Source organism: Cebus imitator, unplaced genomic scaffold (genome assembly GCF_001604975.1).
Source record: "Cebus imitator isolate Cc_AM_T3 unplaced genomic scaffold, Cebus_imitator-1.0 Scaffold132, whole genome shotgun sequence".
NCBI lineage: Eukaryota > Metazoa > Chordata > Mammalia > Primates > Cebidae > Cebus > Cebus imitator.
Genome location: NW_016107447.1, coordinates 1,511,534 through 1,535,368, shown reverse-complemented (window position 1 = coordinate 1,535,368; position 23,835 = coordinate 1,511,534). Strand labels below are relative to the sequence as shown.

General features: G+C 42.1%; 3 protein-coding genes across 3 annotated transcripts; 2 read left to right on the top strand and 1 right to left on the bottom strand.

The window, feature by feature from the left end:
• The first annotated feature begins 1,229 nt into the window (after positions 1-1,229).
• Positions 1,230-3,990, top strand: WFDC11 (WAP four-disulfide core domain 11). Its single transcript, XM_017541402.1, has 3 exons — positions 1,230-1,379; positions 3,151-3,293; positions 3,816-3,990. Exons 1-3 carry the CDS (start codon positions 1,283-1,285, stop codon positions 3,828-3,830), a joined length of 255 nt encoding a protein of 84 aa, XP_017396891.1. The 5' UTR covers positions 1,230-1,282; the 3' UTR covers positions 3,831-3,990.
• Positions 3,991-7,546: 3,556 nt separating this feature from the next.
• On the bottom strand, positions 7,547-8,981 carry WFDC10A (WAP four-disulfide core domain 10A). Its single transcript, XM_017541401.2, has 2 exons — positions 8,823-8,981; positions 7,547-7,872 (listed from the first exon to the last, which is right to left on the bottom strand). Exons 1-2 carry the CDS (start codon positions 8,911-8,913, stop codon positions 7,724-7,726), a joined length of 240 nt encoding a protein of 79 aa, XP_017396890.1. The 5' UTR covers positions 8,914-8,981; the 3' UTR covers positions 7,547-7,723.
• Positions 8,982-16,144: 7,163 nt separating this feature from the next.
• WFDC9 (WAP four-disulfide core domain 9) lies at positions 16,145-18,012 on the top strand. The gene is made up of 3 exons (XM_017541400.1): positions 16,145-16,286; positions 17,254-17,401; positions 17,932-18,012. Exons 1-3 carry the CDS (start codon positions 16,196-16,198, stop codon positions 17,981-17,983), a joined length of 291 nt encoding a protein of 96 aa, XP_017396889.1. The 5' UTR covers positions 16,145-16,195; the 3' UTR covers positions 17,984-18,012.
• The last annotated feature ends 5,823 nt before the right edge of the window (positions 18,013-23,835 follow it).

The window sequence follows — 23,835 nt, the reverse complement described above, 5'->3', positions numbered from 1 at the left end:
GGGTCAAATGGAATTTCTATTTCTAGGTCCTTGAGGAATCGCCACACTGTCTTCCACAACGGTTGAACTAATTTACACTCCCACCAACAGTGTAAAAGTGTTCCTATTTCTCCACATCCTCTCCAGCATCTGTTGTCTCTAGATTTTTTAATGATCGCCATTCTAACTGGCGTGAGATGGTATCTCAATGTAGTTTTGATTTGCATTTCTCTGATGACCAGTGATGATGAGCACACTTGGGTCTGTTGGGGGGAAATAGCTGAGGGTCAGTGGGGGGTGGGGAGTTGGGAAGAGATAGCATGGGGAGAAATGCCAGATATAGGTGACGGGGAGGAAGGCAGCAAATCACACTGCCACGTGTGTACCTATGCAACAATCTTCCATGTTCTTCACTTGTACCCCAAAACCTAAAATGCAATAAAATAAATTTTAAAAAAAGAAGATATACAAATGGCCAATGAACATATGAAAAAATTCTCAACATCACTAACGATCAGGGAAATGCAAATCAAAACCACAATGCGATACCATCTTACTCCTGCAAGGATGACCATAATAAAAAAAATTTAAAAAACAGTAGATGTTGGTGTGGATGCAGTGATCAGGGAAAACTTCTACACTGCTGGTGGGAATGTAAACTAGTATGGCCGCTATAGAAAACAGTGTGGAGATTCCTTAAAGAACTAAAAGTAGAACTACCATTTGATCCAGCAATCCCACTACTGGATATCTACCTAGACGGAAAGAGTCATTGTACAAAAAAGATACTTGAACACACCTGTTTATAGCAGCACAATTTGCAATTGCAAAATCATGGAACCAACCCAAATGCTTATCAATCAACGAGTGGACAAACTGTGGTATATATATACAATGGAATACACGATGGTGATGAAATAATCTATACAACAAACTCCTGTGACACTAGTTAGCTTATATAAACAAACTTCACATGTGCCCCAAACCCAAAATAAAAGATTAAAAAAGTTTTTTTTGTAAGCCGAATTTGAATTATATTTTAATCAAAATAAGGCAACACATTAATTTTTTTTTCCAGCAAAAGGAAAACATGGAGTGTGAGATGGAGAGATTTATTTTGGCAAAGGCAATGCTCAGCTTAGGCAGGCCAGTTGTTGGGTAGGCAAAGGGCAAGGGGGAACAAAGAGAAGATAAAGAATGAAGAAATTGGGCAAGCACTTTCTCTTGCTTCCCTATTTATATGTCTTTCCAGCAGCAACAGGGAAGAAAAATAATCCTTTAGACAACATATATTCAGACACATATGGTCAGCCTCATGAAGCTCTGGATACCCCTGCACATGACATTCTTCTGTACGATGCTACTATCTGTGCTGGGAGGAACGAGGAGAAGATATTACAGTAGGTGACGAGGCTGGATTAGGGGCCACAGGAGGAGCATGAGCTTGTTCTTGAACAAGGGAGGGGGTTTCATGTCTGCTGTATCTGACTCAAGACCTACCTTCATAGGATCGCCCATTAGAGATGAGACAACTTTGTATGCACAGAGATCCAAGAAATCCCTAAGCTGAGGTCCTTCAATGCTTCCTCTTTTAACCTTGAAAGTAGCAATATCTGTCTCTCTTTACATACATATATATATGTCTATATACATATAAAATATGTATAAAAATATTTTTATAAAATAAAATATTTTTATAAAAAGTTGAAAATATTTTTATCTTTATAGCTTATACTATATATAAGAAAATATTTGGTATATATGAAAATATTTTTATCTTTGTAGCTTATGTATATATATATATTATAGCTTATGTGTGTGTGTGTGTATATATATATATATATAAAAATATATATGCTATAAAGATAAAAATATTTTTAAATGTTAGGCTGTCTTTGAGGATGAGATGTCAGTATAGAGCTAATCCTGTAACTCTATACTGGTATACCTGTGCCCTAGCTGCATATGCTTTGTTAGATGAGTAGCAAATGGGCATTTCTTAAAACATACCCTTAGTTTTAGTGGCAATGCTTTAAAAATGTTAAAAGTTAGGAAAGAGGCTTGAGATGGGTTCTTAGTGGGGCAATATTGGGAGTCATATAATCAGAAAATGGAATGAATGGAGGTGCTAAGAAAACAGAGAGATAAGAATTTGCAGAGAGGCTGAGTTATTAAACAGAGTCAGCAAGTAGGAAAAGAAAAAGGGAGAGAATCTGTTTCTTACTTGACCTGGCCTAGCTTCCCATACTGTGAAATAGGCATTGCAATGAGGCTACAAGATATGCCAGGCCCTGAGATATCCTGTTATGTAAATGCAGATTTTACAGGAGGGCACATGAAGGCTGGGGGTTGACTGAGTTCTCTCGTTGGGATGCTCAGCGAGGACACAGAGGCCTGCAACACTCGTAAAGCCTGAAGAGACCGAGAAGGAAAAGAGGTTAGTGAAGATGCAGTGGGGTCAGTGAAGGTATAATGACGAATTTGAGCAGGTTCATGAAGGCAATTTCTTTAAAAAGCAAATAAATATATTGGTCAGTGTAAGGCCAGTTGCCTCGCTGGGAGCTGAATGGACACACCCACCCCTCTCTGTGCCTAATAACTGCGTCATCACCTCAAGCTCATTATCTGGCCCCGCCACATGGCTTTCCCACACCTGCCTCTGCATACTATACCCAAGCCCGTACTCAGCACCAAACTATGCACCTGACCCCAGCACGCTGTTAAAAAACCCCGCCAAAAAAATTTAAAGAAGCCCCACCAAACCCTGCCCAATGGCCCCCAGGTCCACTTACCCAGATTCCAACCCGCCTACCAATAACAGCTGACTCCATGCACATCCTGTTTCCCAACAGCCAATAAAGCTGCCTTCGCTTTGTTTCCCAAAAGCCAATCAATTGCCTCCCCTCCCCATAAAACTCACGCCCTAAACAGCCAGGCACAACTTCTTTAGCCCCTTCTTAAACCACAAAACCTCGCCTGGAAGCTAAATAAATTAGCTTCTCATTTTCTTATACTTGCCTCAGTTTCCTCATTTTTACCCCAGCAATAAATCTTACAGTCAGAATTCGGGGCCCAGATTCCAGGAGGAGCCCTGAAATGTAGGAAGGCCCTTTCTTTTCACGCTTTGCTGAAAGGTACTATCAACCTTTGACCATCTCGTCTCAATTTCAGAGAAGGAATTGTTACTTGAAGAGTGCTGGGGAAAACCAAATGCTGAAGACTGTACCAAAATGTGTTCTAAAGCCTTTAGATGTGAAGACAAACGTTACAAAGGCTGCTGGACCCATTGTGGAAACATCTGCTGGAAAAATGACGTGAGTTGGGAGATGTTTGCTTGGGTGTTTATCTTCATTGATTCCCATTCCATTCTTGGATGCTGTTATTCCTAAAGAGAAGACTGAGGTACCCCAAATTTTAGGTACAAAAATAGCAGAAGACAATGTGTCTTTGACTTGGAAAGCAATTCACTGGCAAATAAATCAAGACACCAGCTTAGACTCCATTCCTTCTTTCATTATATAATTAATACCTGTGTTGTCTTCTTTGTATTACACAATAGTTTGCTATTTTTCCTAACTTTTGTCCAGAATTCTAACCACTGCCTCCATAGTCAGACTTTCCCATGGGCCCTTTGGCTCAACCAGGCCCAAAGTCTCCACCTTTCTCTGTTCAATAGACCAATACCTCACCTACTCAGAAGTGGACAACTCCTGTTGTTATATTTAAGTATTCTTGTCTTATTGTCTGGTGAACATGGATACTATTAAGCTGGGGGAATGAATGCTTGTTTCTCAGAGTTCTCTAGCCTCTAAAAGTCTAACCTTTTTCTTTTACAGAAAACCTGTGAATGATCACTAAAACCCTAGCTTCCCACCAGGCCGCCACCTATGTGGGCTGGGAAATGTTGAAGAGTTCTCATAGTAGTACCATGTGGCTACTTTTAGGAACATCAGTCTATTTTTGCTCAGGGCTGGACAAGAGCAAACATTTGACAAATGAACTCATTTTCCAATAGCGGCCTTGCCTTTTTTCAGCTCATCTTGCTACCCATGAGTATCCTTATCACTAATCCCCAGTATTGTTCTTCTACATTGTAGACGAGCTTCCGACTTTTGCCATCCCATCTGATAAGCTTAGAACGGATAGGCTAATTTCATGGGCTTCACAGAACAGAATTTTATTTCTGTCCCATTTTTAATGTGGGGAGATTTCAGTAGCACTTTAACTCAGTTGTTTAGAGAGCAGGTCTCTGGTAAATGGTTTCTCATAGAGATATGGATAAACAATTCTAAAACTATTTTCTGTGTACACAAGATTAAACAAGTAAATAACTGGCAGATAATTTGAGTCAGGTTTCTAATTGTCAGAAAAAAGAAATTACAAATAGGCTGACCTCAGCAGCCTTAGGCTCCAGGTCTGCCCAGCAGACTTGATCTCTGGGTCTGCTCTAGCTCCAGGTCAACCCAACAGGCCTCAGTGGCAGACAGGCCCCAGCAGTATCATGTCCCAAGCCCATTCCAGGGCCGGGCAGGCCCCCAAGACCCTAGGCTCTGGACCTTCTCCAGCACTGGGCTGGCCCTCCTAGCTTCAGGCTTCAAGTCTACCCCAGAACCAGGCTGATCCCCCGAGCCCTACTCCTTAGGCCAGCACGTGCAGACTCAGTCTCCAGGCCAGACCCTATAAATACAAGATCCAGGCCCACTCAGTACTAAGCCAACCCCCGCAGCCTCAGGCTTCCCACCCATTCCAGTGCCAGATCAGCTTTCCTGGCCTTAAACACCAGGAAGTTACCCACAGACACAGACTCAGGCCTGTGCAGTGCCAGGGCAGTCTCCATAGCCCCACCCTCCAGTTGACAAAGGTCTAAGAGCCTCAGTAGACTCCAGAGCTGGACCAGCCCTCTTGGCTCTAGGATCTAGGTCAGCTCCAGTGACTTTTTTTGGGGGGTGAGGGTGGGGGACGGAGTCTCACACTGTTGCCCGGGCTGGAGTGCAATGGCACAGTCTTGGCTCACTGCAACCTCTTCCTCTCAGGTTCAAACAATTCTCCTGCCTTAGCCTCCCAAGTAGCTGGGATTACTGGCATCCACCACCACACCTGGTGAATTTTTTTGTATTTTTAGTAGAGACAGGGTTTCACTATTTTGGCCAGGCTGGTCTCGAACTCCTGACCTTGTGATCTGCCCACTTTGGTCTCCCAAAGTGCTGGGATTACAGGCATGAGCTACTGTGCCTGGCCAGCTCCAGTGACTCTAGGCACTGGGTCAGTGCCCATAATCTGAGGCTGCAGACCAGTCCCTGTGGACCAAACTCCACACTAGCCCCAGTACCAAGCTGTCTGCAGGCTCCAGGCCAGTTCATGTTCACCCAAGCTCCATGAACCCAGAGTTCAGGCCTCATACAGCAGATCCAGGGTCCAGGCCCACCCCAGTAGAACTCAGTTCTAGGCCAGATCCCATAGACTGAGGCTCCAAGAACACCCTGCAGACATAAGCTCCAGGACAGCCCTGGTGTACTCAGGCTCGAGACCCATCTCAATAGTCCCCGGTGCCATCCCTCTCCCAGAACTTGGCCAGACCCTGTAGATTCAGGCTCAAGGCCCATCCGAGAGCCAGGTTAGCCCCTGTGGACCCAGGCATCAGGCTGGCCTTCACTGATACAAAGTCCAGGCCTACCTTCATGAACCCTGGCTCCAACACCATTCCTGCAGACCCAACCAACAGGTTCACCCCAGTGGATCCAGGCTTCAGCCCCAACCCTGTGGACTCAAGCACCAGGCCCACCTACCTCCTGACCCAGGAACCAGGCTAGTCTGGCTGATGACTCTAGCAGCAATTATGACCTTGGATCATGCCAGATGGCCTGTCCAGAACCTCTGGATGACTAATAAAGGGTTTTTCAAGACAAAACTAGTCTTCAAAGACTGGAATGTCCTTATTTCTTCAAATGCACAGACATTAATGTAAGGCAATAAGAAGAAAACAAACTGAGGAGAACACCGAAAGAACACAGTGATCTCCTAGCAGCTGATACCAAAGGAATGGAGATGTACAAACTGCCCAATAGACAATTCAAAATAATTGTTTTCATGAAGATCAGCGATCTTCAAGAAAATACACAGAAACAATTCAAATCAAATCGGGCAAACAATAAAATGGCTAAAATGTTAAATTAATGAGAGATTGAAATTATAGAACATAATAAACAGAAATCAAATATCAATCAAACTGGAGCTGAAAAATACAATGAACGAAATGAAAAACGGAATAGATAAGAAATTGAGCAGAAAAAGTATTTGTGAAATTAAAGATAGGTTATTTGAAAATATACAGAGAAGAAAAAGAGAATGAAAAGGAATGAAGAAGGCTTACAAGACTGCTGGGTGCGTGCCTCATACCTGTAATCCCAGCACTTTGGGAGGCTGAGGTGGGAGTATCGCTTGAGTCCAGGAGTTTGAGACTAGCCTGGGTAACAAGGTGAGACCCCCCTGCCCTCTACAAGAAAATTTTCTTCACTGATGTCTCTTTCATTGAATGGCCCAGCAAGAAGCACTAGACTGGAGCATAACACTGCACACCTGCCTCTGAGAAATCTTCACATTTGACTCCATGTCCCAATTAGGCACATGTGACCCAAGCCTGGATCTAGCCCCAGGATCATTTCAGAGGAGTTGTGATTGCACAGAATAGGAGATTCTGTACCACAGTGATTAATTTCCACCAACTCACAGTAGGATGACAGGTAAGACCCACAGCCACTCTGTGCCAACTACTCTTTAGCAACAGCAGCATGAACCACCTGTTCCACATCCCTTGAGGTTCCTCTTGATCTAAAGAAAAAGAGAATGAGCCGGCCTCTAAGGAAGAGAGCTTGGGAAAGATAGGGACTATTCAGTTAATGGAAAGTACTGGAGTGTCAAGTCCTGAGACCCAAATTGGGTCCCATCAGAGGAGTAGCCATGTTGGTGGGTGCTGGATAGGAGAAGCTTTGGGGTTGGTTTAGGCACTCACTCTCACTAGGATGCCTCTGGTCTCAGGTAAAGGAGAGAAGTGAGCAAAAAGTGAGGCTAGAGGAAACACCCTCTTCCAGCCACATCATATCCTCTTACTCTCTTGTGGGGTTGGGCTTGCTGGACTTCTTGGGACTCATTATCTTCATGATAAATAGACAGTAATCTGAACCTTACAGAGAGGTTAGGGATCATGGGGCGGCGGTGCACCAAGGCTAAGGAGAGCAAAGCAGTTCTTGGGGGCCTCCCACTCTTTTACCCCCCCGGGCTCTAACCGCCACCCACCTCATGCTTAATGGGTCCTTCTGACTCCAGGGTGAGAAATATTCTCCTTAGTATTGGGAGATGCTGCACATGAGCAGTTTCTACCCCAGCGGGTACTGGTTCAGTGACCAAAGCAGCAAGGGGCTGAGCCTCCTGAGGGCTGGCAGGGATGCATGGGTAGAGAAGCATAATCAGGGAGAGAAATTAAAGACCAGGACACAAGAAGAGAAGGGCATTTGTCGGGGCTACAGTGGGCTCTCAATGATCACCCGTAGTGGCAGTATAAGAGGCAGGATCCCTGGGCATTTGTTCTGGTTTATTTGACAGGGACAAGGGGTTCAGACAGTGGGGAGGGTGGTATTCCTATTGACATTCTTGTGCTGGTGACTTGAGGTCCTTGTGCTTCGGGCGTGGGCACAGTCTTGGATAGAGTTGGTAAGCAGTATGCACATCTTCCTGCCCACTCTCCAACTCACAGGATGTTCATGCAAACATTCCCACAGTAGGTAGAACAGCATATGTTATTTGCTTGACAGTTTCGGTGAAATTCACAGAAACGTTGGCATAGATATGGTTCAGGCTGTTGCTGACAGACTTTGATTTCTGGGGATAGCTGTGTTTCTGAAAAGGAGAAAAAGAAGGGTAAATAAATGCAGCTTCCTAGAGGACATCTTTCTCAACCTAAAGCTTCCGCCAAGACCCTTGAACCCAGGTCTCATTCATGACACTCCTGGACTCCCTCTTCATAGAACTACCTTCTTGTCCATCACCACATCCTAGTGATTGGTCGTATTTTAAATCCTGCCTCTCCTTTGTACACCTTACCCCAATAGACCACAATGCCTGGCCTTCCTGGACCTACTTCATACACCAGCAATCAGAACTCCATTTCCCTTACTAGTCATGGCCTTGGTGAAGTCACCCCCATAGAATTTACAGTCTGACCCGGAGAGCTCAAAGAAGCACGAGACATCTTTCAAACTCTCCCCTACTCTCTGAGTAGCAGAATTCAGAGATGATAATGAACTTGCCTCTTGTCTCTCCTTCTCTTCTGTGCACTGTCACTGTCTCTAGTCTTCCTGGCCCTTCTTTAGTTTCCTTTCCACCACCACTCTCCCTGTTCCTTTGATGATAACCTTAGCTTGGCCCTGTATAGGCCAACTTTTGCTTGTTTTATGTCCTATTTCCCTACATGTATACCCATTCTACACCTACACCTACCTTCATAACCACTTCTAGATGTTTACTCCTCACAAAGAATAATTGTCCTGCTTTCCCATTGGATTCTCAGCCCTGGGTGCACCTTTCATTATGGGATCTACCATTTGTCTCTAAGTATTAGGAATGAACAACAAAAGATGTAGGTTCCCCTTTCATTCCCATTACTATTCCCAGGGCCAGCCAAGGGACTGGAGGGCCATGGTTTGGAACAGCCCAGAGTCTGCACAGCATTGTGGTCAGAGCTGGATATGCAGAGAGATTCCAACTCCTAGGTCCTACTCAGACTGGACACAGCTCCTCTGTTCCCCCTACCCAACTGCCCCTCACCCATCCAGCAGCCCATCACCTACTCTTCATCCTCTTCTTGTCACGGTATCCTCCCTGGGCCTGCAGCAGCAACACACAGAGAACCAGGACAGGCAGCAGTGTCTGGAATGGCATGACTCTGGCCAGAGCATGAGCCCTAAGTCTGGCCAGGCAGTCACACGCTTCCCTGCAGAGTTGCCTGTGGAGAGGGAAGGAAAGAAAGAAGAAATGATCCTACCTTCTCACTGCCTCCACTGGCCAAGTCAGGGCAGAGCAAGAGTCCTTGCTTCCTCCTTTTGCTTGCCCCAGCTCTGTCCTTCTTCATGTGGGATAGGGCTTCTGCAGGAATGACGCCTCCTCCTCTCACATAACCAGTCTTGTGTTCTTGCTAATAGAATGAAAGATATCATTTATTTCTGCTTTCTAATTACAAAATGTTTTATGGAATAAAGAAAATAAAATATATTTTTTAAAAAAGATGTGCTTATCTTTTAGTTTCTTTCCATATTTAACATAAACAACCCTTTTAATATAAACATCTTTTGTTACCTATTTTTGCCACCCTTATTTAAGCATGTAATTATTTCTCAAAATGTGGTTTTTCATAATTGCGCAGCTCTAACTTAAATAATAATAATCAAGTATTTGTATTGTAGTAATTACTAATAATCTAGAGAATGTCATATTGAGCATTTTTATTTATAAACCTTTGATTTCTTTAGACTAAAAGAGTTAGAATTCCTGGGTGAAAGAGTAATTAGCTGTTTCATATATAAACATATATACACACATATACATATACAAATTTAAACACATATACACACAGAAAGAGAGACTACCATAGGGAATGAGACAGGAGGGCTAATGGGGAAACATAGTAAATATCTTAGAGCTCAGACAGAGGGTGGGACCTATCAGTTAAAGGCTTGGCAAGCTGTCCAGGAGGAGGTGGTCACTGACCTTGAATATCCTGAAGGAAATGAACTCTCAGAAGTGAAGATGTTTCTTCTTCCCTAGGAGGAGAAAGAGGAGACATCCTAGGGTCACTGGATTCCCAATAGGCATGGAAGCTGGGAAGAAGATCACCCTCTTCCTCTGATGATGATAATCTTCTAAAGATTTGAACCCCATTCTGACAGTCTGAACTCCAAATGCAATCTCCTGCAGTCTGCAGTTGTAATTTACATTCAAAAGCTCTGATATTCATACCTATAGTTTACAGAGTGGTGTTTGACCTTTCTCAAAGGCTCTCTCTTTTCTAGTTTTTCTTTTTATTCACTCATAAATGAACAATTTAGAGACTGGACACTGTCATAATTATCCTAGCAAAGAGGGGTTATATAGAGAAGAATCATCATCTCAAATAGAAGCTGCATTTTTCTTACCTGACCACCTTGCAGCCTGTGCCACAATGTAAATATTTTGGCTAACAGACTTGTCACTACTAGGTCAAGACCCTAAAAAGATGACAAGTCTCTTTCATACTTTTTTTCTTTTTTACCAGCTCAGTATAGATGACAACAAGGTTCTAGAGCCTAGTGAAGCCAAATGATGGAAGGAGCCTGGGTCCTTGACTCCTTTTATCACATGAAAGGAAGGATACCCATTGTTTTAGAATATTCATCTTGAATTGTTATTTGAGCAAGAAATACAAATTATATTGTATTTCAGCCATTATGTGATGGAGGCTTTCTGTCAAAGCAGTCTAGTCGACGTTGTGGTAGGCTCAAGTATTGACAGTTTTATAAGGGGAAAGGTTTATGGGTATATGGAAGGTCTTTATATTTTAAAATTATTGATAGAGCAGTAAATTTAGTAAAGAAATGGGTAATTTGAACATTATGATTAATAAACTTCTTAATTAAAATATGCAGAAGCCTGAGTAGAAAAATTAGAGAAATACATTTTTCTCAAGCACAAAATAAAACATGTACAAAAAGTGACTATATATTATGTTATAAAGAAAGTCTGAACAAAATTTTGAAGAATTATATCACAAAGGACATAGTTTCAGACTATAATACAAATAATTAGAAATTAGTCTGAAAAAAGAAAGTTACTCAAAACTAAACAGAAATTTCAAATTAAAATTGATAAGTCAGAGCTTCTAGATGGCTACCACTGAACACATAGAGGTTGCTGGGGAGCAGCATGCTCATGGAGGACATGGAAGCTCCCTAGTCTTTCCCCCATATCTCACCTTATGAACCTCTTCCTCTGTATCCTTTATAATTCCAAAACCTAGAGGAAATGGATAAATTCTTGGATACATACAATCTACCAACACTGAACCAAAAAGAAATAGAAAAACCTGAACAGACCACTAACAAGTAAGGAATAATAGAAAGTATCCCCAAAAATTAAAAGTCCAGAACCATATGGCTTCACCACAGTATTCTATGAACCTTTAAATATAAATTAATACCAATTCTTCTCAAACTACTCCGAAAAATTGATGCAGATGGAGTTCTTCTTAGCTCACTTTTACAAGGCCAGCAAAACCTTAATACCAAAACAAGACAACACCAAAGCATAAAGAAACCCACAGATTCCTGATGAAAATAAGTGCAAAAATCTTCAACAAAATACTAGCAAACCCAATTCATCAACACATCAGAAAGATAATGTAGCATGATCAAGTGGGATTTATCACAGGAATGCAAGAATGGCTCAATGTACACAAATCAATAAATGTGATACTTCACATCAACAGAATCAGGGACAAAACAATATGGTCATCTCAGTAGATGCAGAAAAAGCATTTGATAAAATCTAACACCACTTTATGATAAAAACTTTCAATAAATTATGTGTAAAAGGAAAGCACCTCTACATAGTAAAGATCATATACAACAAACCCACAGCTAACAATATACTTAATGGGGAAAAGTTGAAAGCTTTTCCTCTAAGAACTGAAGCAAGACAAGGTTGCTCACTTTACCCACTCTTATTCAACATAGTACTGGAAGTCCTAGCTAGATCAATCATGAAAGAGAAAACAATAAAGGACATCAAAATTGGAAAAAAGAAAGTCACATTTTCCCTGTTTTCAGAGAAGCTCTTATACAGAGAAAAACTTAGACTCTACCAAGAAGTTTGTAGAACTCATAAACAAATTCAGTAAAGTTGCAGGATACAAAATAAACATACAAGTCGCTGCAAATGTGATGGAAATAGCAACAGAATGAGAATTAGAAATGCAGTCTGAAGATGTGGCTGAATTGCTACAATCTCATGAGAAAACTTGAATGGATGAGGAGTTGCTTCTTATAGATGAACAAAGAAAGTGGTTTTTTGAATGGGATCTACTCCTGGTGAAGATGCTATGATTATTGTTAGAATGACAACAAAGGATTCAGAATATTACATAAACTTAGATAAAGCAGCAGCATAGTTTGAGAGGATTGATTGCAATTTTGAAAAAAGTTCTAGTCAAACAGCATTGCCTGTTACAGAGAAATCTTTCTTGAAAGGAAGAATCAATCTATGTGGCAAACATAATTGTTGCCTTATTTTAATAAATTGCCACAGCCACCCCAACCCTCAGTAACCACCACCCTGATTAGTCAACAACCATCAATATTGAGGGAAGAACCTCCACCAGCAAAAAGATGATGAATTATTGAAAGCTCAGATAATCATTAGCAATTTTTAATAATAAAGTATTTTAAAATTATGGTATGCACATTATTTTTTATACATAATGCTATTGAACACTTGACAGATGAGCATATTGTAAACATACATTTTTAATATTTTAATACATGATAATGAAATTAATGATAGGAAAACTATTAGAAACTGTTTAGAATATGAAAGAGGTACAGTAGTATACTAAAACATACAGATACTGTATGAGAAGTTTGCAAATTTTACTAGCTTTATCAGAGAAACTACTTTCAATTATTAAATATTTCATTTTCTAGTTTAAATAAACATATAAATAAAAGACTTCAGGAAAACATACTTTTCATATGTACTGGGAAACCAAAAAGTGCATGTGGCTCACTTTATTGCAACATTATCTTTATTATAGATAAAACTGAACCTGCAATATCTCTGAGGTATGCCTGTATCCTGGGAAGAATTATATATTGACATCTCCTGTCACTGTATATAATATTCCTGCAGACAGGCTTTGAGAGAAGGTTTACTCCTTGGAAGCCCCTGCCTCTTGCCCACTTGACTGTTCCCTTTCCTAATGAGCTAGTGATCTCCAAATCATATATATTCTGTGCCCAATATAATGCCCTTCCCTGGCATTCGGTGAACAAATCCCTCAGCACCTCAACTGACAAGCTCATGCCAAGAACTTGGTACTGGATTTGGTCACATCACTTCCTTCATTTGCTAGGTGGTCATCTACTTTTTCTAAAATTCTTCCTATTGAGTCTCTTTTTAGCTACATAAAAGCCAGAGGGCATTTGGTGGGAGATCATGTTATGATTTTGTTGGTAAAAGAGTATCAATACTGAGAAAGATGGAATGTTAAATAGGATAAACAAGAAGTCAAAGGTCAATGTAGACTGTTCCCAACTACCCACGTGTGAATGGGCTGAGATGTATTCAAGAAAGACTTTGGGGACATGTACTTTGGGTCTGCTGGGGGTGGCCTGAGCAGCAATCCAGGTACACAATGTTCCTCCAAGCTTATCAGAAGATCCCGCCTGCATCTATTGAGTACTTCTGGATGGGTGAATTTCAAAGGAAAGAATCTGTGATACCGCCAACATGTAGTTTCTGGGTAGGAATTAAAAATCAGTCAAAACCAAAATCACCATTAAGTTCTCGGCTTTTGAACATTGTTTTTCTGCTCTTCTGCCCCCAGTTCTAGCCCCCCTTCAAACAACTTCATAATAAGAGGCCAGACAAAAGAGCTGTCAGCCAGTTACTACAGACACTCAACTCAGCCACCTTCAGAGGTAGGTGGTGATAAGGGTCTTCAGACATGAACCTGTATCTGTGGCTTGTTTGGATTAGCTCCTAGTCCAGATGGTGTCATTATTTCTATGAGGTAGGGATTATTGTCTCTTGTTCAAATAAGAAAATCGAGAGGGGGTGACATGAGCTGTCTGAGGTTCCATAGGTAAAAGGGACAGAAATGAAACAAGATCTCAGCATTCCTGACACTAAATCCACCACACTCTCCTCTTTAACATTATCTGGAAACCCCAGGATTCCACATTTGGTGGAACGCAGTAGTTCCATGTCTTTCTGATCCTGGGGTCCATTTGAATTGTCCTGCAGTTTGTCTCAAAATGACCAAAAAATTCACAAGACTCTGTATATGACAAGTACCCAGCCTGGGCATAATGATGTTTCTCTTGTCTAGGATCATTTAGTACACTTGGGGGTGTGCAAAAGTATAAAAAAAAAAAAGTAAAAAGAAAAAAATTTTAATTGAAAATAGTTTTCAAATATCTGGAGAAGAGATATTCTGAGCTTAATGCTAACAGTTAACATTTATGAAGTATGTACTATATTCCAGGTCATATGTTTAGTGTTTCATACAAATTAGATTATTTAACCTTCCCAGTGACCCTATGAGATGAGTATTGATATTTTTTCTGTAATACGGATGGGGAAAACCAGGCTCTGGGGATTATGTGACTAGCCCAGGCCTCATGGCTAGAAGTTGCTGGGGTTGGGATTCTAGCTCAAGCCATCTGACTCTGGGGCCCATGTTCTTTCCTCTGTAAAATACCCAACAGCAAATAGTGTGGTGATGAAAATTACTTGTATAGCCTCGAGTAGAACAAGGAGTGGAGAAACACACATTTGATGTCCAATAGGTGGAAATGTAACCTAACCCTTAATGAGAAAAATGTAATTATCGAAAGTCTGGGAAAGACAATGTCTTTTGCCTAGAAATCTTTCTTCATTAACTCATGCTATGAAAATGACAATATATGTAACAAAGCCTTAACTATAAGTAGATTCATCAGGCCATTTTTTATAACAAGAAGAAATTTACACTATTCAGATATGGGGAAATGATCATAATATTTATAACTGGATTGTTGTCATGACTTGTATGATGTGAGCATATTTTTGTCTCCCGCTGTCTGTATGTTTTGTTCAGAACGGTTAGTTTATTTCCTCGCTTCTTCAGGAAAATTTAGGTAAGTCTCCAAATATTTTATGTGATTCTCCAGTCTTTAAACATTTTCTCAATATAGTAAGTAAAATGTGCAGGCCCATGAAATTAGTCACAACTCCATAAATTGTTCAGAACTATGGATTCCTCCCTTCCTCAGAAGCTCCAGTTATGAACCAGGATGTAGTGAATCTCTCTCTTCCTCCCTCTTCCCTACACTTTGGCTCTTTGTAATTCTATTCTTCCACCTACACTGGACTAAAAGCAAGTCTCCATCTCCTAGGGAGTAGAGGGAGGACGGACCAATAAGAGGAGCAGGAAAGTGCTTATGTAATAGATACTATCATGAGCTAGTTTTGTGCTTCTGGTCTTGACTCTTTCATGGGAGATTTCAAGCGTTCATTGGAGACATGACATGTCATCTGGCCATTTATAGTTCAGATACTTCCCAAATTAGAGCCCTCTTCTCTGCTACTATAGGCCACTTTGGCCATATTTAAAGTCACCCTTTAAAGTCTTCGGTAATGATTCAAACATGAGTCTACTGTGTCCCCACAGACTTCTGGGATCACACAGCAAGCTCAACGAGTAGTATTCATAAAGCCTTTTCTCTCAGCTTGGAATTCGAAAGCAGTATTCCAGCTTCCACGAGCAAAGTTTTTTTTACCAATAAAATCTCCTTCAAAATCTCTACAATTACTCCAACTCTGGACCATCTTCGTGGATTAAAGTTCTGAGTCCCCTAGCAGTTCTTGGCTGTCATCTTTTCCTCAATCCTGTTATCTATCTGTAACTCCCTCCTGAATTGTGTTAGTGCCTTTTGTCCAAGGATCTTCACTAAAACTTCTTTATATCATCTTGTTACATATGTTTTAAAATAAAATATCAGGACACTTGATGTGTCCAATTTTGCAAAATAATGACTACAACATAAAACTACAGACATATATTGATTATCTCTAGATGGTGGAATTACTAATGCTTGTTCATTTACTCTTTGTATTTTTTATTTTACAAATTGTATAATCTGAGGATTTATTGTTTTTAATCAGAAAGGAACAATTCATTTTGAAAAGAAATAGTTTTGCAAAGGAAGGGGTATGTAATATGAGATGAGAATGAACCTGGGGAAGTTACTGGCTAGCTTGGGAATTGGTTGGTGTGCTACTGGGTACTAGAAAGGGAAGGAATGACATAATAGTCACAGGCACTTTCCCCGTTGCCTACCTTATTCTCTTCAATCCATTTTCTACCTCTGGCAGCATTGGGAAAAGACTTGTCTTCCGCCAGAACTTAACCCAAACACACACGGAGACCACCATGAAGCCCTGGATTCTTCTACTCACCATGTTCATCTCCGGAGTTCTGATGTTTCTGCCTGTGCTGGGAGGCCTCTCGTTTGAGGATCCCCGTAGGTGGTGTGAGAAGGGAGGGGGCTCTGTGGTCCTGGGGTGTCTTTCATAGCTGATTCAGGGTCTGCATTTCAAGAATCAGCCTTTAAAGGATCAGAGCTCTCCTTAAGCAGAGATATTCAGGCAATATTAGGTTGGATGTTCCCAATTTGTTTAAGTTCTCTCAGCTCTGAAAGCAACACTAGGTATGTGAAAAGGGAACATGTCTTTTGTCTATATTCCATCAGCTAGCAGGAAATAATATTTTCCAATATCAGATCAGTAGAGGAAATACCAACACGGAGCTTCCCTCTGAGCCCATATTTTCAGAGCATTTGTGCCTCAGTTGGGTGAGCCATTGATGAATGCCAAAAGGGTAATATTTAACACATTAATTTAGTTGGAGGGGAAGAATCTTTCAGAACATGAAAAATGGAAAAGACAAATAAAGGGTCCTTATTGGGTTAAAGTTTGGGTTCATATGATAAGAAAATGTGGACAACACAGGCACTGAGCAGGAGGGTTGTGGGCCAGTGAAAGAAATGAAATTTATGGAGGGACTGATTGCTTAGGTGGTATCATCAGGGAAGCAAATAGAAGGGGAGAAAAATAAGTTTCTATTCTTCCTTGGCTCAGTTTCCCATTCTGTAAATTGGCTATGGAAATTGGAGTGAGAGGATATTGCAGGCCCTGAAATCTAAGTTTACAAGACACCAAATTTGATGGTTGGTGTCATATATGGCCAGGGTGTCTCAGTCCTAACTTTAGAGTCTGAAATGCTGTAGGGACATGTAGACGGAGTAACACAGGCCATGCAAGGATGGTCTTGTGATGAGACACTGGTTAGAATTTGAGAAGCAATTCTCTTGGAAGGCAGATAAATACTTTGTGGCTTGGAGCTCAAGTTTCAGAAGGGATTGTTAAGCTTAAAAAGGGTTTCTTGCTGAGTTCTGAATAGACAGATCCTGCTGACTTCTTCCATCTCAGTTCCAGAAGAAATAAGAGAAACTTACCAGTGCTGGGTCCAGCCTTCATTTAAGTTCTGTGAGAAAAGGTGTACTAAAATAAACACCTGTGTACTTCCGAATCATACATGCTGCTGGACCTACTGTGGAGACATCTGCTTAGACAATGAGTGAGTTGGTTGGAGTGGGAAGGCTAGGGCCTGGGCTTGCTTCATCACTGGTCCTTACCTACTATTCAGAAGACTGCAGCCACCTAAATCCTGGTTAAACAGGCAGGGAAAAAAAAAAAAAAGAAAAAGAAAAAGAAAAAGAAATAGGCAGCAAAAGACAATGGCCTCCTATCTCCAAACCTAGGCTGCTCCTCACTGCAAAATAAACTGAGACACCGACATGAGGTCTCTAATTTTTCTTCACTCTTATTCAGTTCCCTGTGCTTCCCTCAAAACATCACCTATTCCAATTATTGACCCCTTAGTTGGGTCTCTCCATAGGCCTCCTACTCTCAGCCAGGCCCAAGGAGACCTGTTCTCTATCTGTCTGTTCAGTTGGCAGACTTTTTGGGGGAAATTGCTTAAAAGTGGGTAACTTCTGATTTAACAGAAGAATTGCTATCCTTTATATCTGGGGCCTAGGGTGCTATTAATTTTAGAAATGGATTTCTCCCACGATTCCTGACATTTGACTAACTTTTCTCTTCTAGAGAGCCATTTAAAACAATGCTAAAACCCAAGATTCTAACGACCCTTAATTAATGTGGGCTGGAGGACGACCATCTGGTCTAAGAAGAATTACCTGCTTCCTTATTGGGACACTCACCGGCTCTAGCTGGTAATCTTTCTGAGATTTCCTTGACCTCTCTACACTGAAGCTTTTGCCAGATAAACTGCTACATCAACCTGAGGACTCTGCATATTTTTTTTTTTTTTACTTCCTCTCTATGACTTAATTTCTGTCATTGCAATCCTCAGCAGTTCCAACAGTTGTTCCCATTCAATCGTGGGCAGAGGTGGCCAATTCTGCCTTCCCAGTCAGAGCCATGTATGAACCAGTGTGGTGTTGATCACATCAGGGTCATCACCTGAGACGTTGATCACCACCTGTGGGGATCTGTCCTGCAAACCCTGACTCTGCGACGGATGAATAAAATACACTCACACACTGAGTCCAGTGATTGAGTGGGCCAGGGAGGTTGTCAGCTGCTCTGAGGGTGAATGTAGTTACGCGACCCCTACTCCCTGTTCCTCCTCACGTTTCTTCAGTATAGATTTAATAACAGAGGTTCTAAGTCAACACACTTGTGGATAGTTAACATGGTTAAAAGAGTGGTTTTACAAATGATATGAGGTTTAGATTTCTGGGTCTAGAACAAACACCATTAATGGGTAATGCCCCTTCGACCTCCCCCACGAGCCATCTGGCACAGAGTTTACATGAGTAAAGAGTTGAGTAGAGATCAAGGAATATGGGGTGAGCAGACTTAACTGGGGAAGCTACTATTATTCCTAATCTTCGCCCTATGACCTAAGGCTCTAAGGTAAGGACTGGCTGCCTTCGGCCTGTTGCATAAGTTAATAAAAACGTCTCGGTTTTCCAAAAGGTTCGAGAGTATAATCTTTCCCTACTATCTCCCTTAATGTTTTGCCAACCACCCTGAGTGAATCTCAGCAAACCAGCTTTGCTAATTACTGGAACAAATATTCAAACAGATATATACAAGCCTCATGGGGTTAATGCAGTTAACCTATAAGAGGCTATCTTCATTCACAATGCATTTCACTGAGGGTGGTCAGTAGGCAGTCATCCCCACCATAATTCAAGGAATGTAGCTCCTTAAATCTGAAGCTCTGTTATCTCCCAGGGGTTTCTCTACTGGTTCCTCTACATCCAACCGGCAATAGGAGAAGAAAGTAGCATGGGGGCTCATACAGAAGCTTTTAAAGGGCTAGGCCTGGAAGTGAAGTTTGTTATTTTAATCCACATTCTATTGACCATAATATAGTCATATGGTCCCACCTATTTGCAAAGGAGATTGGGAAATATTATCTGGAAATATAATCTAGAAATATCATCTGGAGTTGGGAAGCCTTTGACATGGTGAGCACCGCCACTCAACTGTTGTGTCAAGAGTTTGAGAATCATGAGTGGGTGGATCACTTGAGATCAGGAGTTCAAGACCAACCTGGCCAACATGGTGAAATGCCATCTTTACTAGAAGTACAAAAATTAGCCAGGCATAGTGGCACATGCCTGTAATCCTAGCTACTTGGGAGGCTGAGGCAATCACTTGAACCTGGGAAGCAGGGGTTGCAGTAAGCTGAGATCACGACACAACATTCCAGCCTGGGGGACAAAGTGAGACTCCATCTCAAAAAAAAAAGGAAGGAATTGGGACACCTTCGAGTGAGTATATATTTTTATTCAGGAGAAAACAGATGCAGCCCAGGCTCTCTCTGGACTCTGACAGAGAGGGGAGAAGAGAAGGAATGAAATCCTGTTTTCCTACTCTGACATCGTGTGCCCTCCCCTGCCCCTAGTTCTGACAACATCAGCACTGGGCTGTGAACTTGGTGTTCAATTCAGAATCCCTGTATTTTCTTTTTTTCTTTGCCTCCCTCTCATAATGTATGTAAAAGGTCTGGATTCTTTACTGGAGTTTATAATTTCCCCATAGGTTCTTGGTCTGCCTCAACTCAGAGGGTCTCTTCTATTTTCACATAGTGCCTTAAAGGGTCTTTTTATGTCTAGGAGCCCTCCATCTGCAATCAGTACTGTGGATTTTATTAGGAGCAGTCCCTGGGTGGGGACAGGGGGAAACATGGGCATTTTTTGTAATGGACAGATGAAAGTGGGATGGGGTGTATCCCATAAGTATAGTAGGGGCAAGTAATAGATTTGTTAGTTACAACTAACACTAATAGTCATTCCAAGTAACAACTATTATTGATAGTTGTTCAGAGAAACATTAATCTAGGCTGGTGTGTTTCAGTCCAAATAAGCAGCAGCATGGTACCTGTTTCCTAGAACTGTTTTGTTCCTTGTCAGTCAGCTCTAGACACTCCTCCTATGTGTTAAGTGCAGAGGCCAAGAATCCAGGGCATCACTCCATTCCCTATTCCTACCCTCACTCTGATCAACCTCTGCCTAACTTATTGCTTTTGCTACGTGGGACATGGCACCATTGGAACGTCACTAATGTCCCATCTGCATGGTTTGTGCTCAAACTGAGATGAGAACAGATCAGCAGTATCTCAGATATGAGACATCCAGTGGTGCTGTTGCATCAACAGAATAGTTAGGGACCTGAGCTCTGGGCCCAGACCCTGTTACTGGGGTTCATACCAAGCAAAGGCAAAGTTGCTTGTATCAACAGGGACAAAATGAGAAGGACTTTCAGAACTCCCCCCTAACTGAGGGCAATTTTCCATGATTTCAATGCCCTACAATTAAAGCTTTATTCTTTAGGGTTAAACTTTTTTTTTTTTTTTTTTTTTTGGTTGGGGTCTCACCTTTTCTTCTTTTTTTGGGTGCAGTGGTGTGATCTTGGCTCACTGCAACCTTCACCTCCCAGGTTCAAGCAATTCTCAAGATTCAGCCTCTCAAGTAGCCAGGATTACAGCTGCATGCCACTGTGCCTGACTAATTTTTGTATTTTTAGTAGAGATGGGGTTTTGCCATGTTAGCCAGGTTGGTCTTGAATTATTGACCTCAATTGATTTGCCCACCTTGGTCTCCCAAAGTGCTGGGTGGGGCCTCCCCATGGGAATCTTGGTATCCCCAGAGAGGGTTTTATGGACAGGACACTGATGACCCTGAGAGGAGCTCCTAGGAGGAGGGGCAGCTGTGGTATTGTGGATCAATGATCTTAGTTTTTTCTGCCTACTGGCTCTGAAGAGTCAGAGCAGCCCAGACTAGGGCGATTCCCCCCAGTGCAGCACACGCACCCCTTCAAGGGACAGAAAACTGCTTATTTAAGTGGGTCTCTGACCCTGCTCCTCCTGACTGAGACCTCTCAACAGGAGTCTCCAGACACCTCATACAGGAGCATTTCAGCTGGGATCAGGCCAGTGCTCCTCTGGGACAGATCTCTCAGAGGAAGGAGCAGATTGGCATCTTGGCTGGTCTGCAGCCTCCACTGGTGATAACTCCAGGGATGGGAAGGAACCAGGCAAATAGGGGCTGGAGTAGACTGCAAGCAAACTGCAGCAGCCCTACAGGAGAGGAGCCAGACCACTTACAGAAAAGCAAACAGAATGCAACAACATCAATGAAAAAGACACTACAAAAAAACTCCATAAAAAAGTCAGCAGCCTCAAAGATCAAATGTAGATAAACCCATGAATATGAGAAAGAATCAAATGCAAAAATGACAAAAACTCAAAAAGCCAGAGTACCTCTTCTCCTTCAAAAAGTTGCAACACGTCTCTAGCAAGGGCACAGAACTGGGCTGAGACTGAGATGGATGAATGGACGGAAGTAGGCTTCAGAAGATGGGCAACAACGAACTTCACCGAGCTAAAGGATTACGGTCTAACTCACTGCAAAGAAGCTAAGAACCATGACAAAACATTTCAGGTGCTGTTAGCCAGAATAACCACTTTAGAGAGGAACGTAAATGATCTGATGGAGCTGAAAAACACAACGCGAGAACTTCATAATGCAAACACAAGTATCAATAGCTAAATAGACCAAGTGGAAGAAAGGATATCAGAACTTGAAGACTATTTTGCTGAAACGAGGCAGGCAGACAAGATCAGAGGAAAATGAATGAAAAGGAATGAACAAAACCTCCAAGAACTTTGGGACTATGTTGAAAGAGTGAACCTACAAATGATAGGGGTAAGGTAAAAATATAAAATATTTGAACAACACAAATAAAAAAGTAACTGTCAACATTTATGGAAAAGAACTCAGAATTACAGTAGAATATACATTCTTTTCTTTTTTTCTTTTATTTTATTGCATTTTAGGTTTTGGGGTACATGTGAAGAACATGCAAGATTGTTGCATAGGTACACACGTGGCAGTGTGATTTGCTGCCTTCCTCCCCATCACCTACATCTGGCATCTCTCCCCTTGCTATCTCTCCCCAACTCCCCACCCCCCACCATCCCTCCCCTATTTTCCCCCAACAGACCAGAGCACATGAAGCATTTTTAAAAATGTCTCAGCAAATGTCAGTAGATTAAAAATCCAACTGACTGACCACAGGGTAATTAAGAATTAAGCTAGAAATAATAAAATGAGATAGCTAGAAAAATTTTCCAGATTAGCAAGGCAAATGGCCAACTAGACACAGCCAGGAAGAATATCTCACGCCGATGTTCAGGCCATTGGGAAGATGGGCACACTCTGAGCAGATCTTCTGATGAAAGTCATTGAAAGTGGACTGTGGGAGGATGCAGATCCTGAGCCAAAGGGAGAGGAAGCTGGAAACCATGCAATGGGGCTGCCAAGCACCAGGACTTGTTCCTGGTCCCCAGCAGCTCCTGGGGAAGGGGCGAATTGAACAGGCAAGGGGTGGCCCACTCTTGCTACGGACCCCTGGAATTCTAGCTGCAGGAGACTCCATGAACTCCATGGACATTTGAGCTGGCAGGGAGAGCTCTTTGGAGATGTTAAATACAGTGAGTTCTAAATTTCTCTTCAAAGAATCAGTATGTCAGTGTTCAGTTCCTTGTTCTCTGTTTTAAAGTTTAACTTCTCCATGCTCCTCGTCTCCTTGCCCCTAGTTTCAGTAAACAACTTTTCCATCAGTTCCAATCAGTAGTTCTTATCTCTTCCCATGGTCACCTGCTCTGCCCTGAGTCACCCCTGGTCACCTGCCTTGACGTGAGTCACCTTTAGTCACCTGTTCCATAACTGTCTTTCCCACCAAAGCTGCTCACCCTGCCACTCTGGCTCATACCCCTGCTCTCTTTAGCCAATCAGAATTAGCTTAGACTTGTGGTCCAGCCCTAGCCAATAGGGGAACAACACAACAGTAGGGGCTACCTGTGTCAGGGATAAGAACCCCTTTCCCTCCCTTGTTCAGGTGTGCTTTCACTATCGCTCCATCCATGAGATGCACCCTTCTATAGAAGTAAATTGCCTTGCTGATAAAATTTATATTCAAGTGCTATTTCTTTTGTGACACTGAAAGTTTATTTATAGAATAGAGGTGGCAGTGAGAGGAATCAACCTGTGTGGCGCACAGAGGGTTTGGAATGAGAATGGCTGCAGTGGAGGATGGCCAGGGATACCCATTCCCCAAGGCTCATCACGCTCCTTGAGGTGGCTTTGGTTTTGTTGACTCTTAGACCTGGACAAAGCAGGGCAGTCTTGCCCATGGGACAAGGCTAGTCTGATCTACTCCTACTCATTTTTTTTTTTTTTTTTTGAGACAGAATCTTGCTCTGTCACCCTGGCTGGAGTGTAGTGGTGTGATCTCAGCTCACTGCAACCTCCACCTCCTAGGGTTCAGCGATTCTCCTGCCTCAGCTTCCTGAGTAGCTGGGATTATAGGCGCCTGCCACCACACCTGGCTAATTTTTGTATTTCTAGTAGAGATGGGGTTTCACCATGTTGGCCAGGCTGGTCTCCAACTCCTGACCTCAGGGGATCCAGC

What these genes read in the sequence shown, in the direction of transcription:
- WFDC11 (XM_017541402.1), top strand. Translation starts at nt 1,283, where the DNA reads ATGGTCAGCCTCATGAAGCTCTGGATACCCCTGCACATGACATTCTTC. An exon ending in AACGAGGAGAAGATATTACA is followed by an intron (nt 1,380 to 3,150) that starts GTAGGTGACGAG and finishes TCTCAATTTCAG; the next exon opens with AGAAGGAATTGTTACTTGAA.
- WFDC10A (XM_017541401.2), bottom strand. Translation starts at nt 8,913, where the DNA reads ATGCCATTCCAGACACTGCTGCCTGTCCTGGTTCTCTGTGTGTTGCTG. An exon ending in TGACAAGAAGAGGATGAAGA is followed by an intron (nt 7,873 to 8,822) that starts GTAGGTGATGGG and finishes TCTCCTTTTCAG; the next exon opens with AAACACAGCTATCCCCAGAA.
- WFDC9 (XM_017541400.1), top strand. Translation starts at nt 16,196, where the DNA reads ATGAAGCCCTGGATTCTTCTACTCACCATGTTCATCTCCGGAGTTCTG. An exon ending in CCTCTCGTTTGAGGATCCCC is followed by an intron (nt 16,287 to 17,253) that starts GTAGGTGGTGTG and finishes CTTCCATCTCAG; the next exon opens with TTCCAGAAGAAATAAGAGAA. An exon ending in GACATCTGCTTAGACAATGA is followed by an intron (nt 17,402 to 17,931) that starts GTGAGTTGGTTG and finishes TTTCTCTTCTAG; the next exon opens with AGAGCCATTTAAAACAATGC.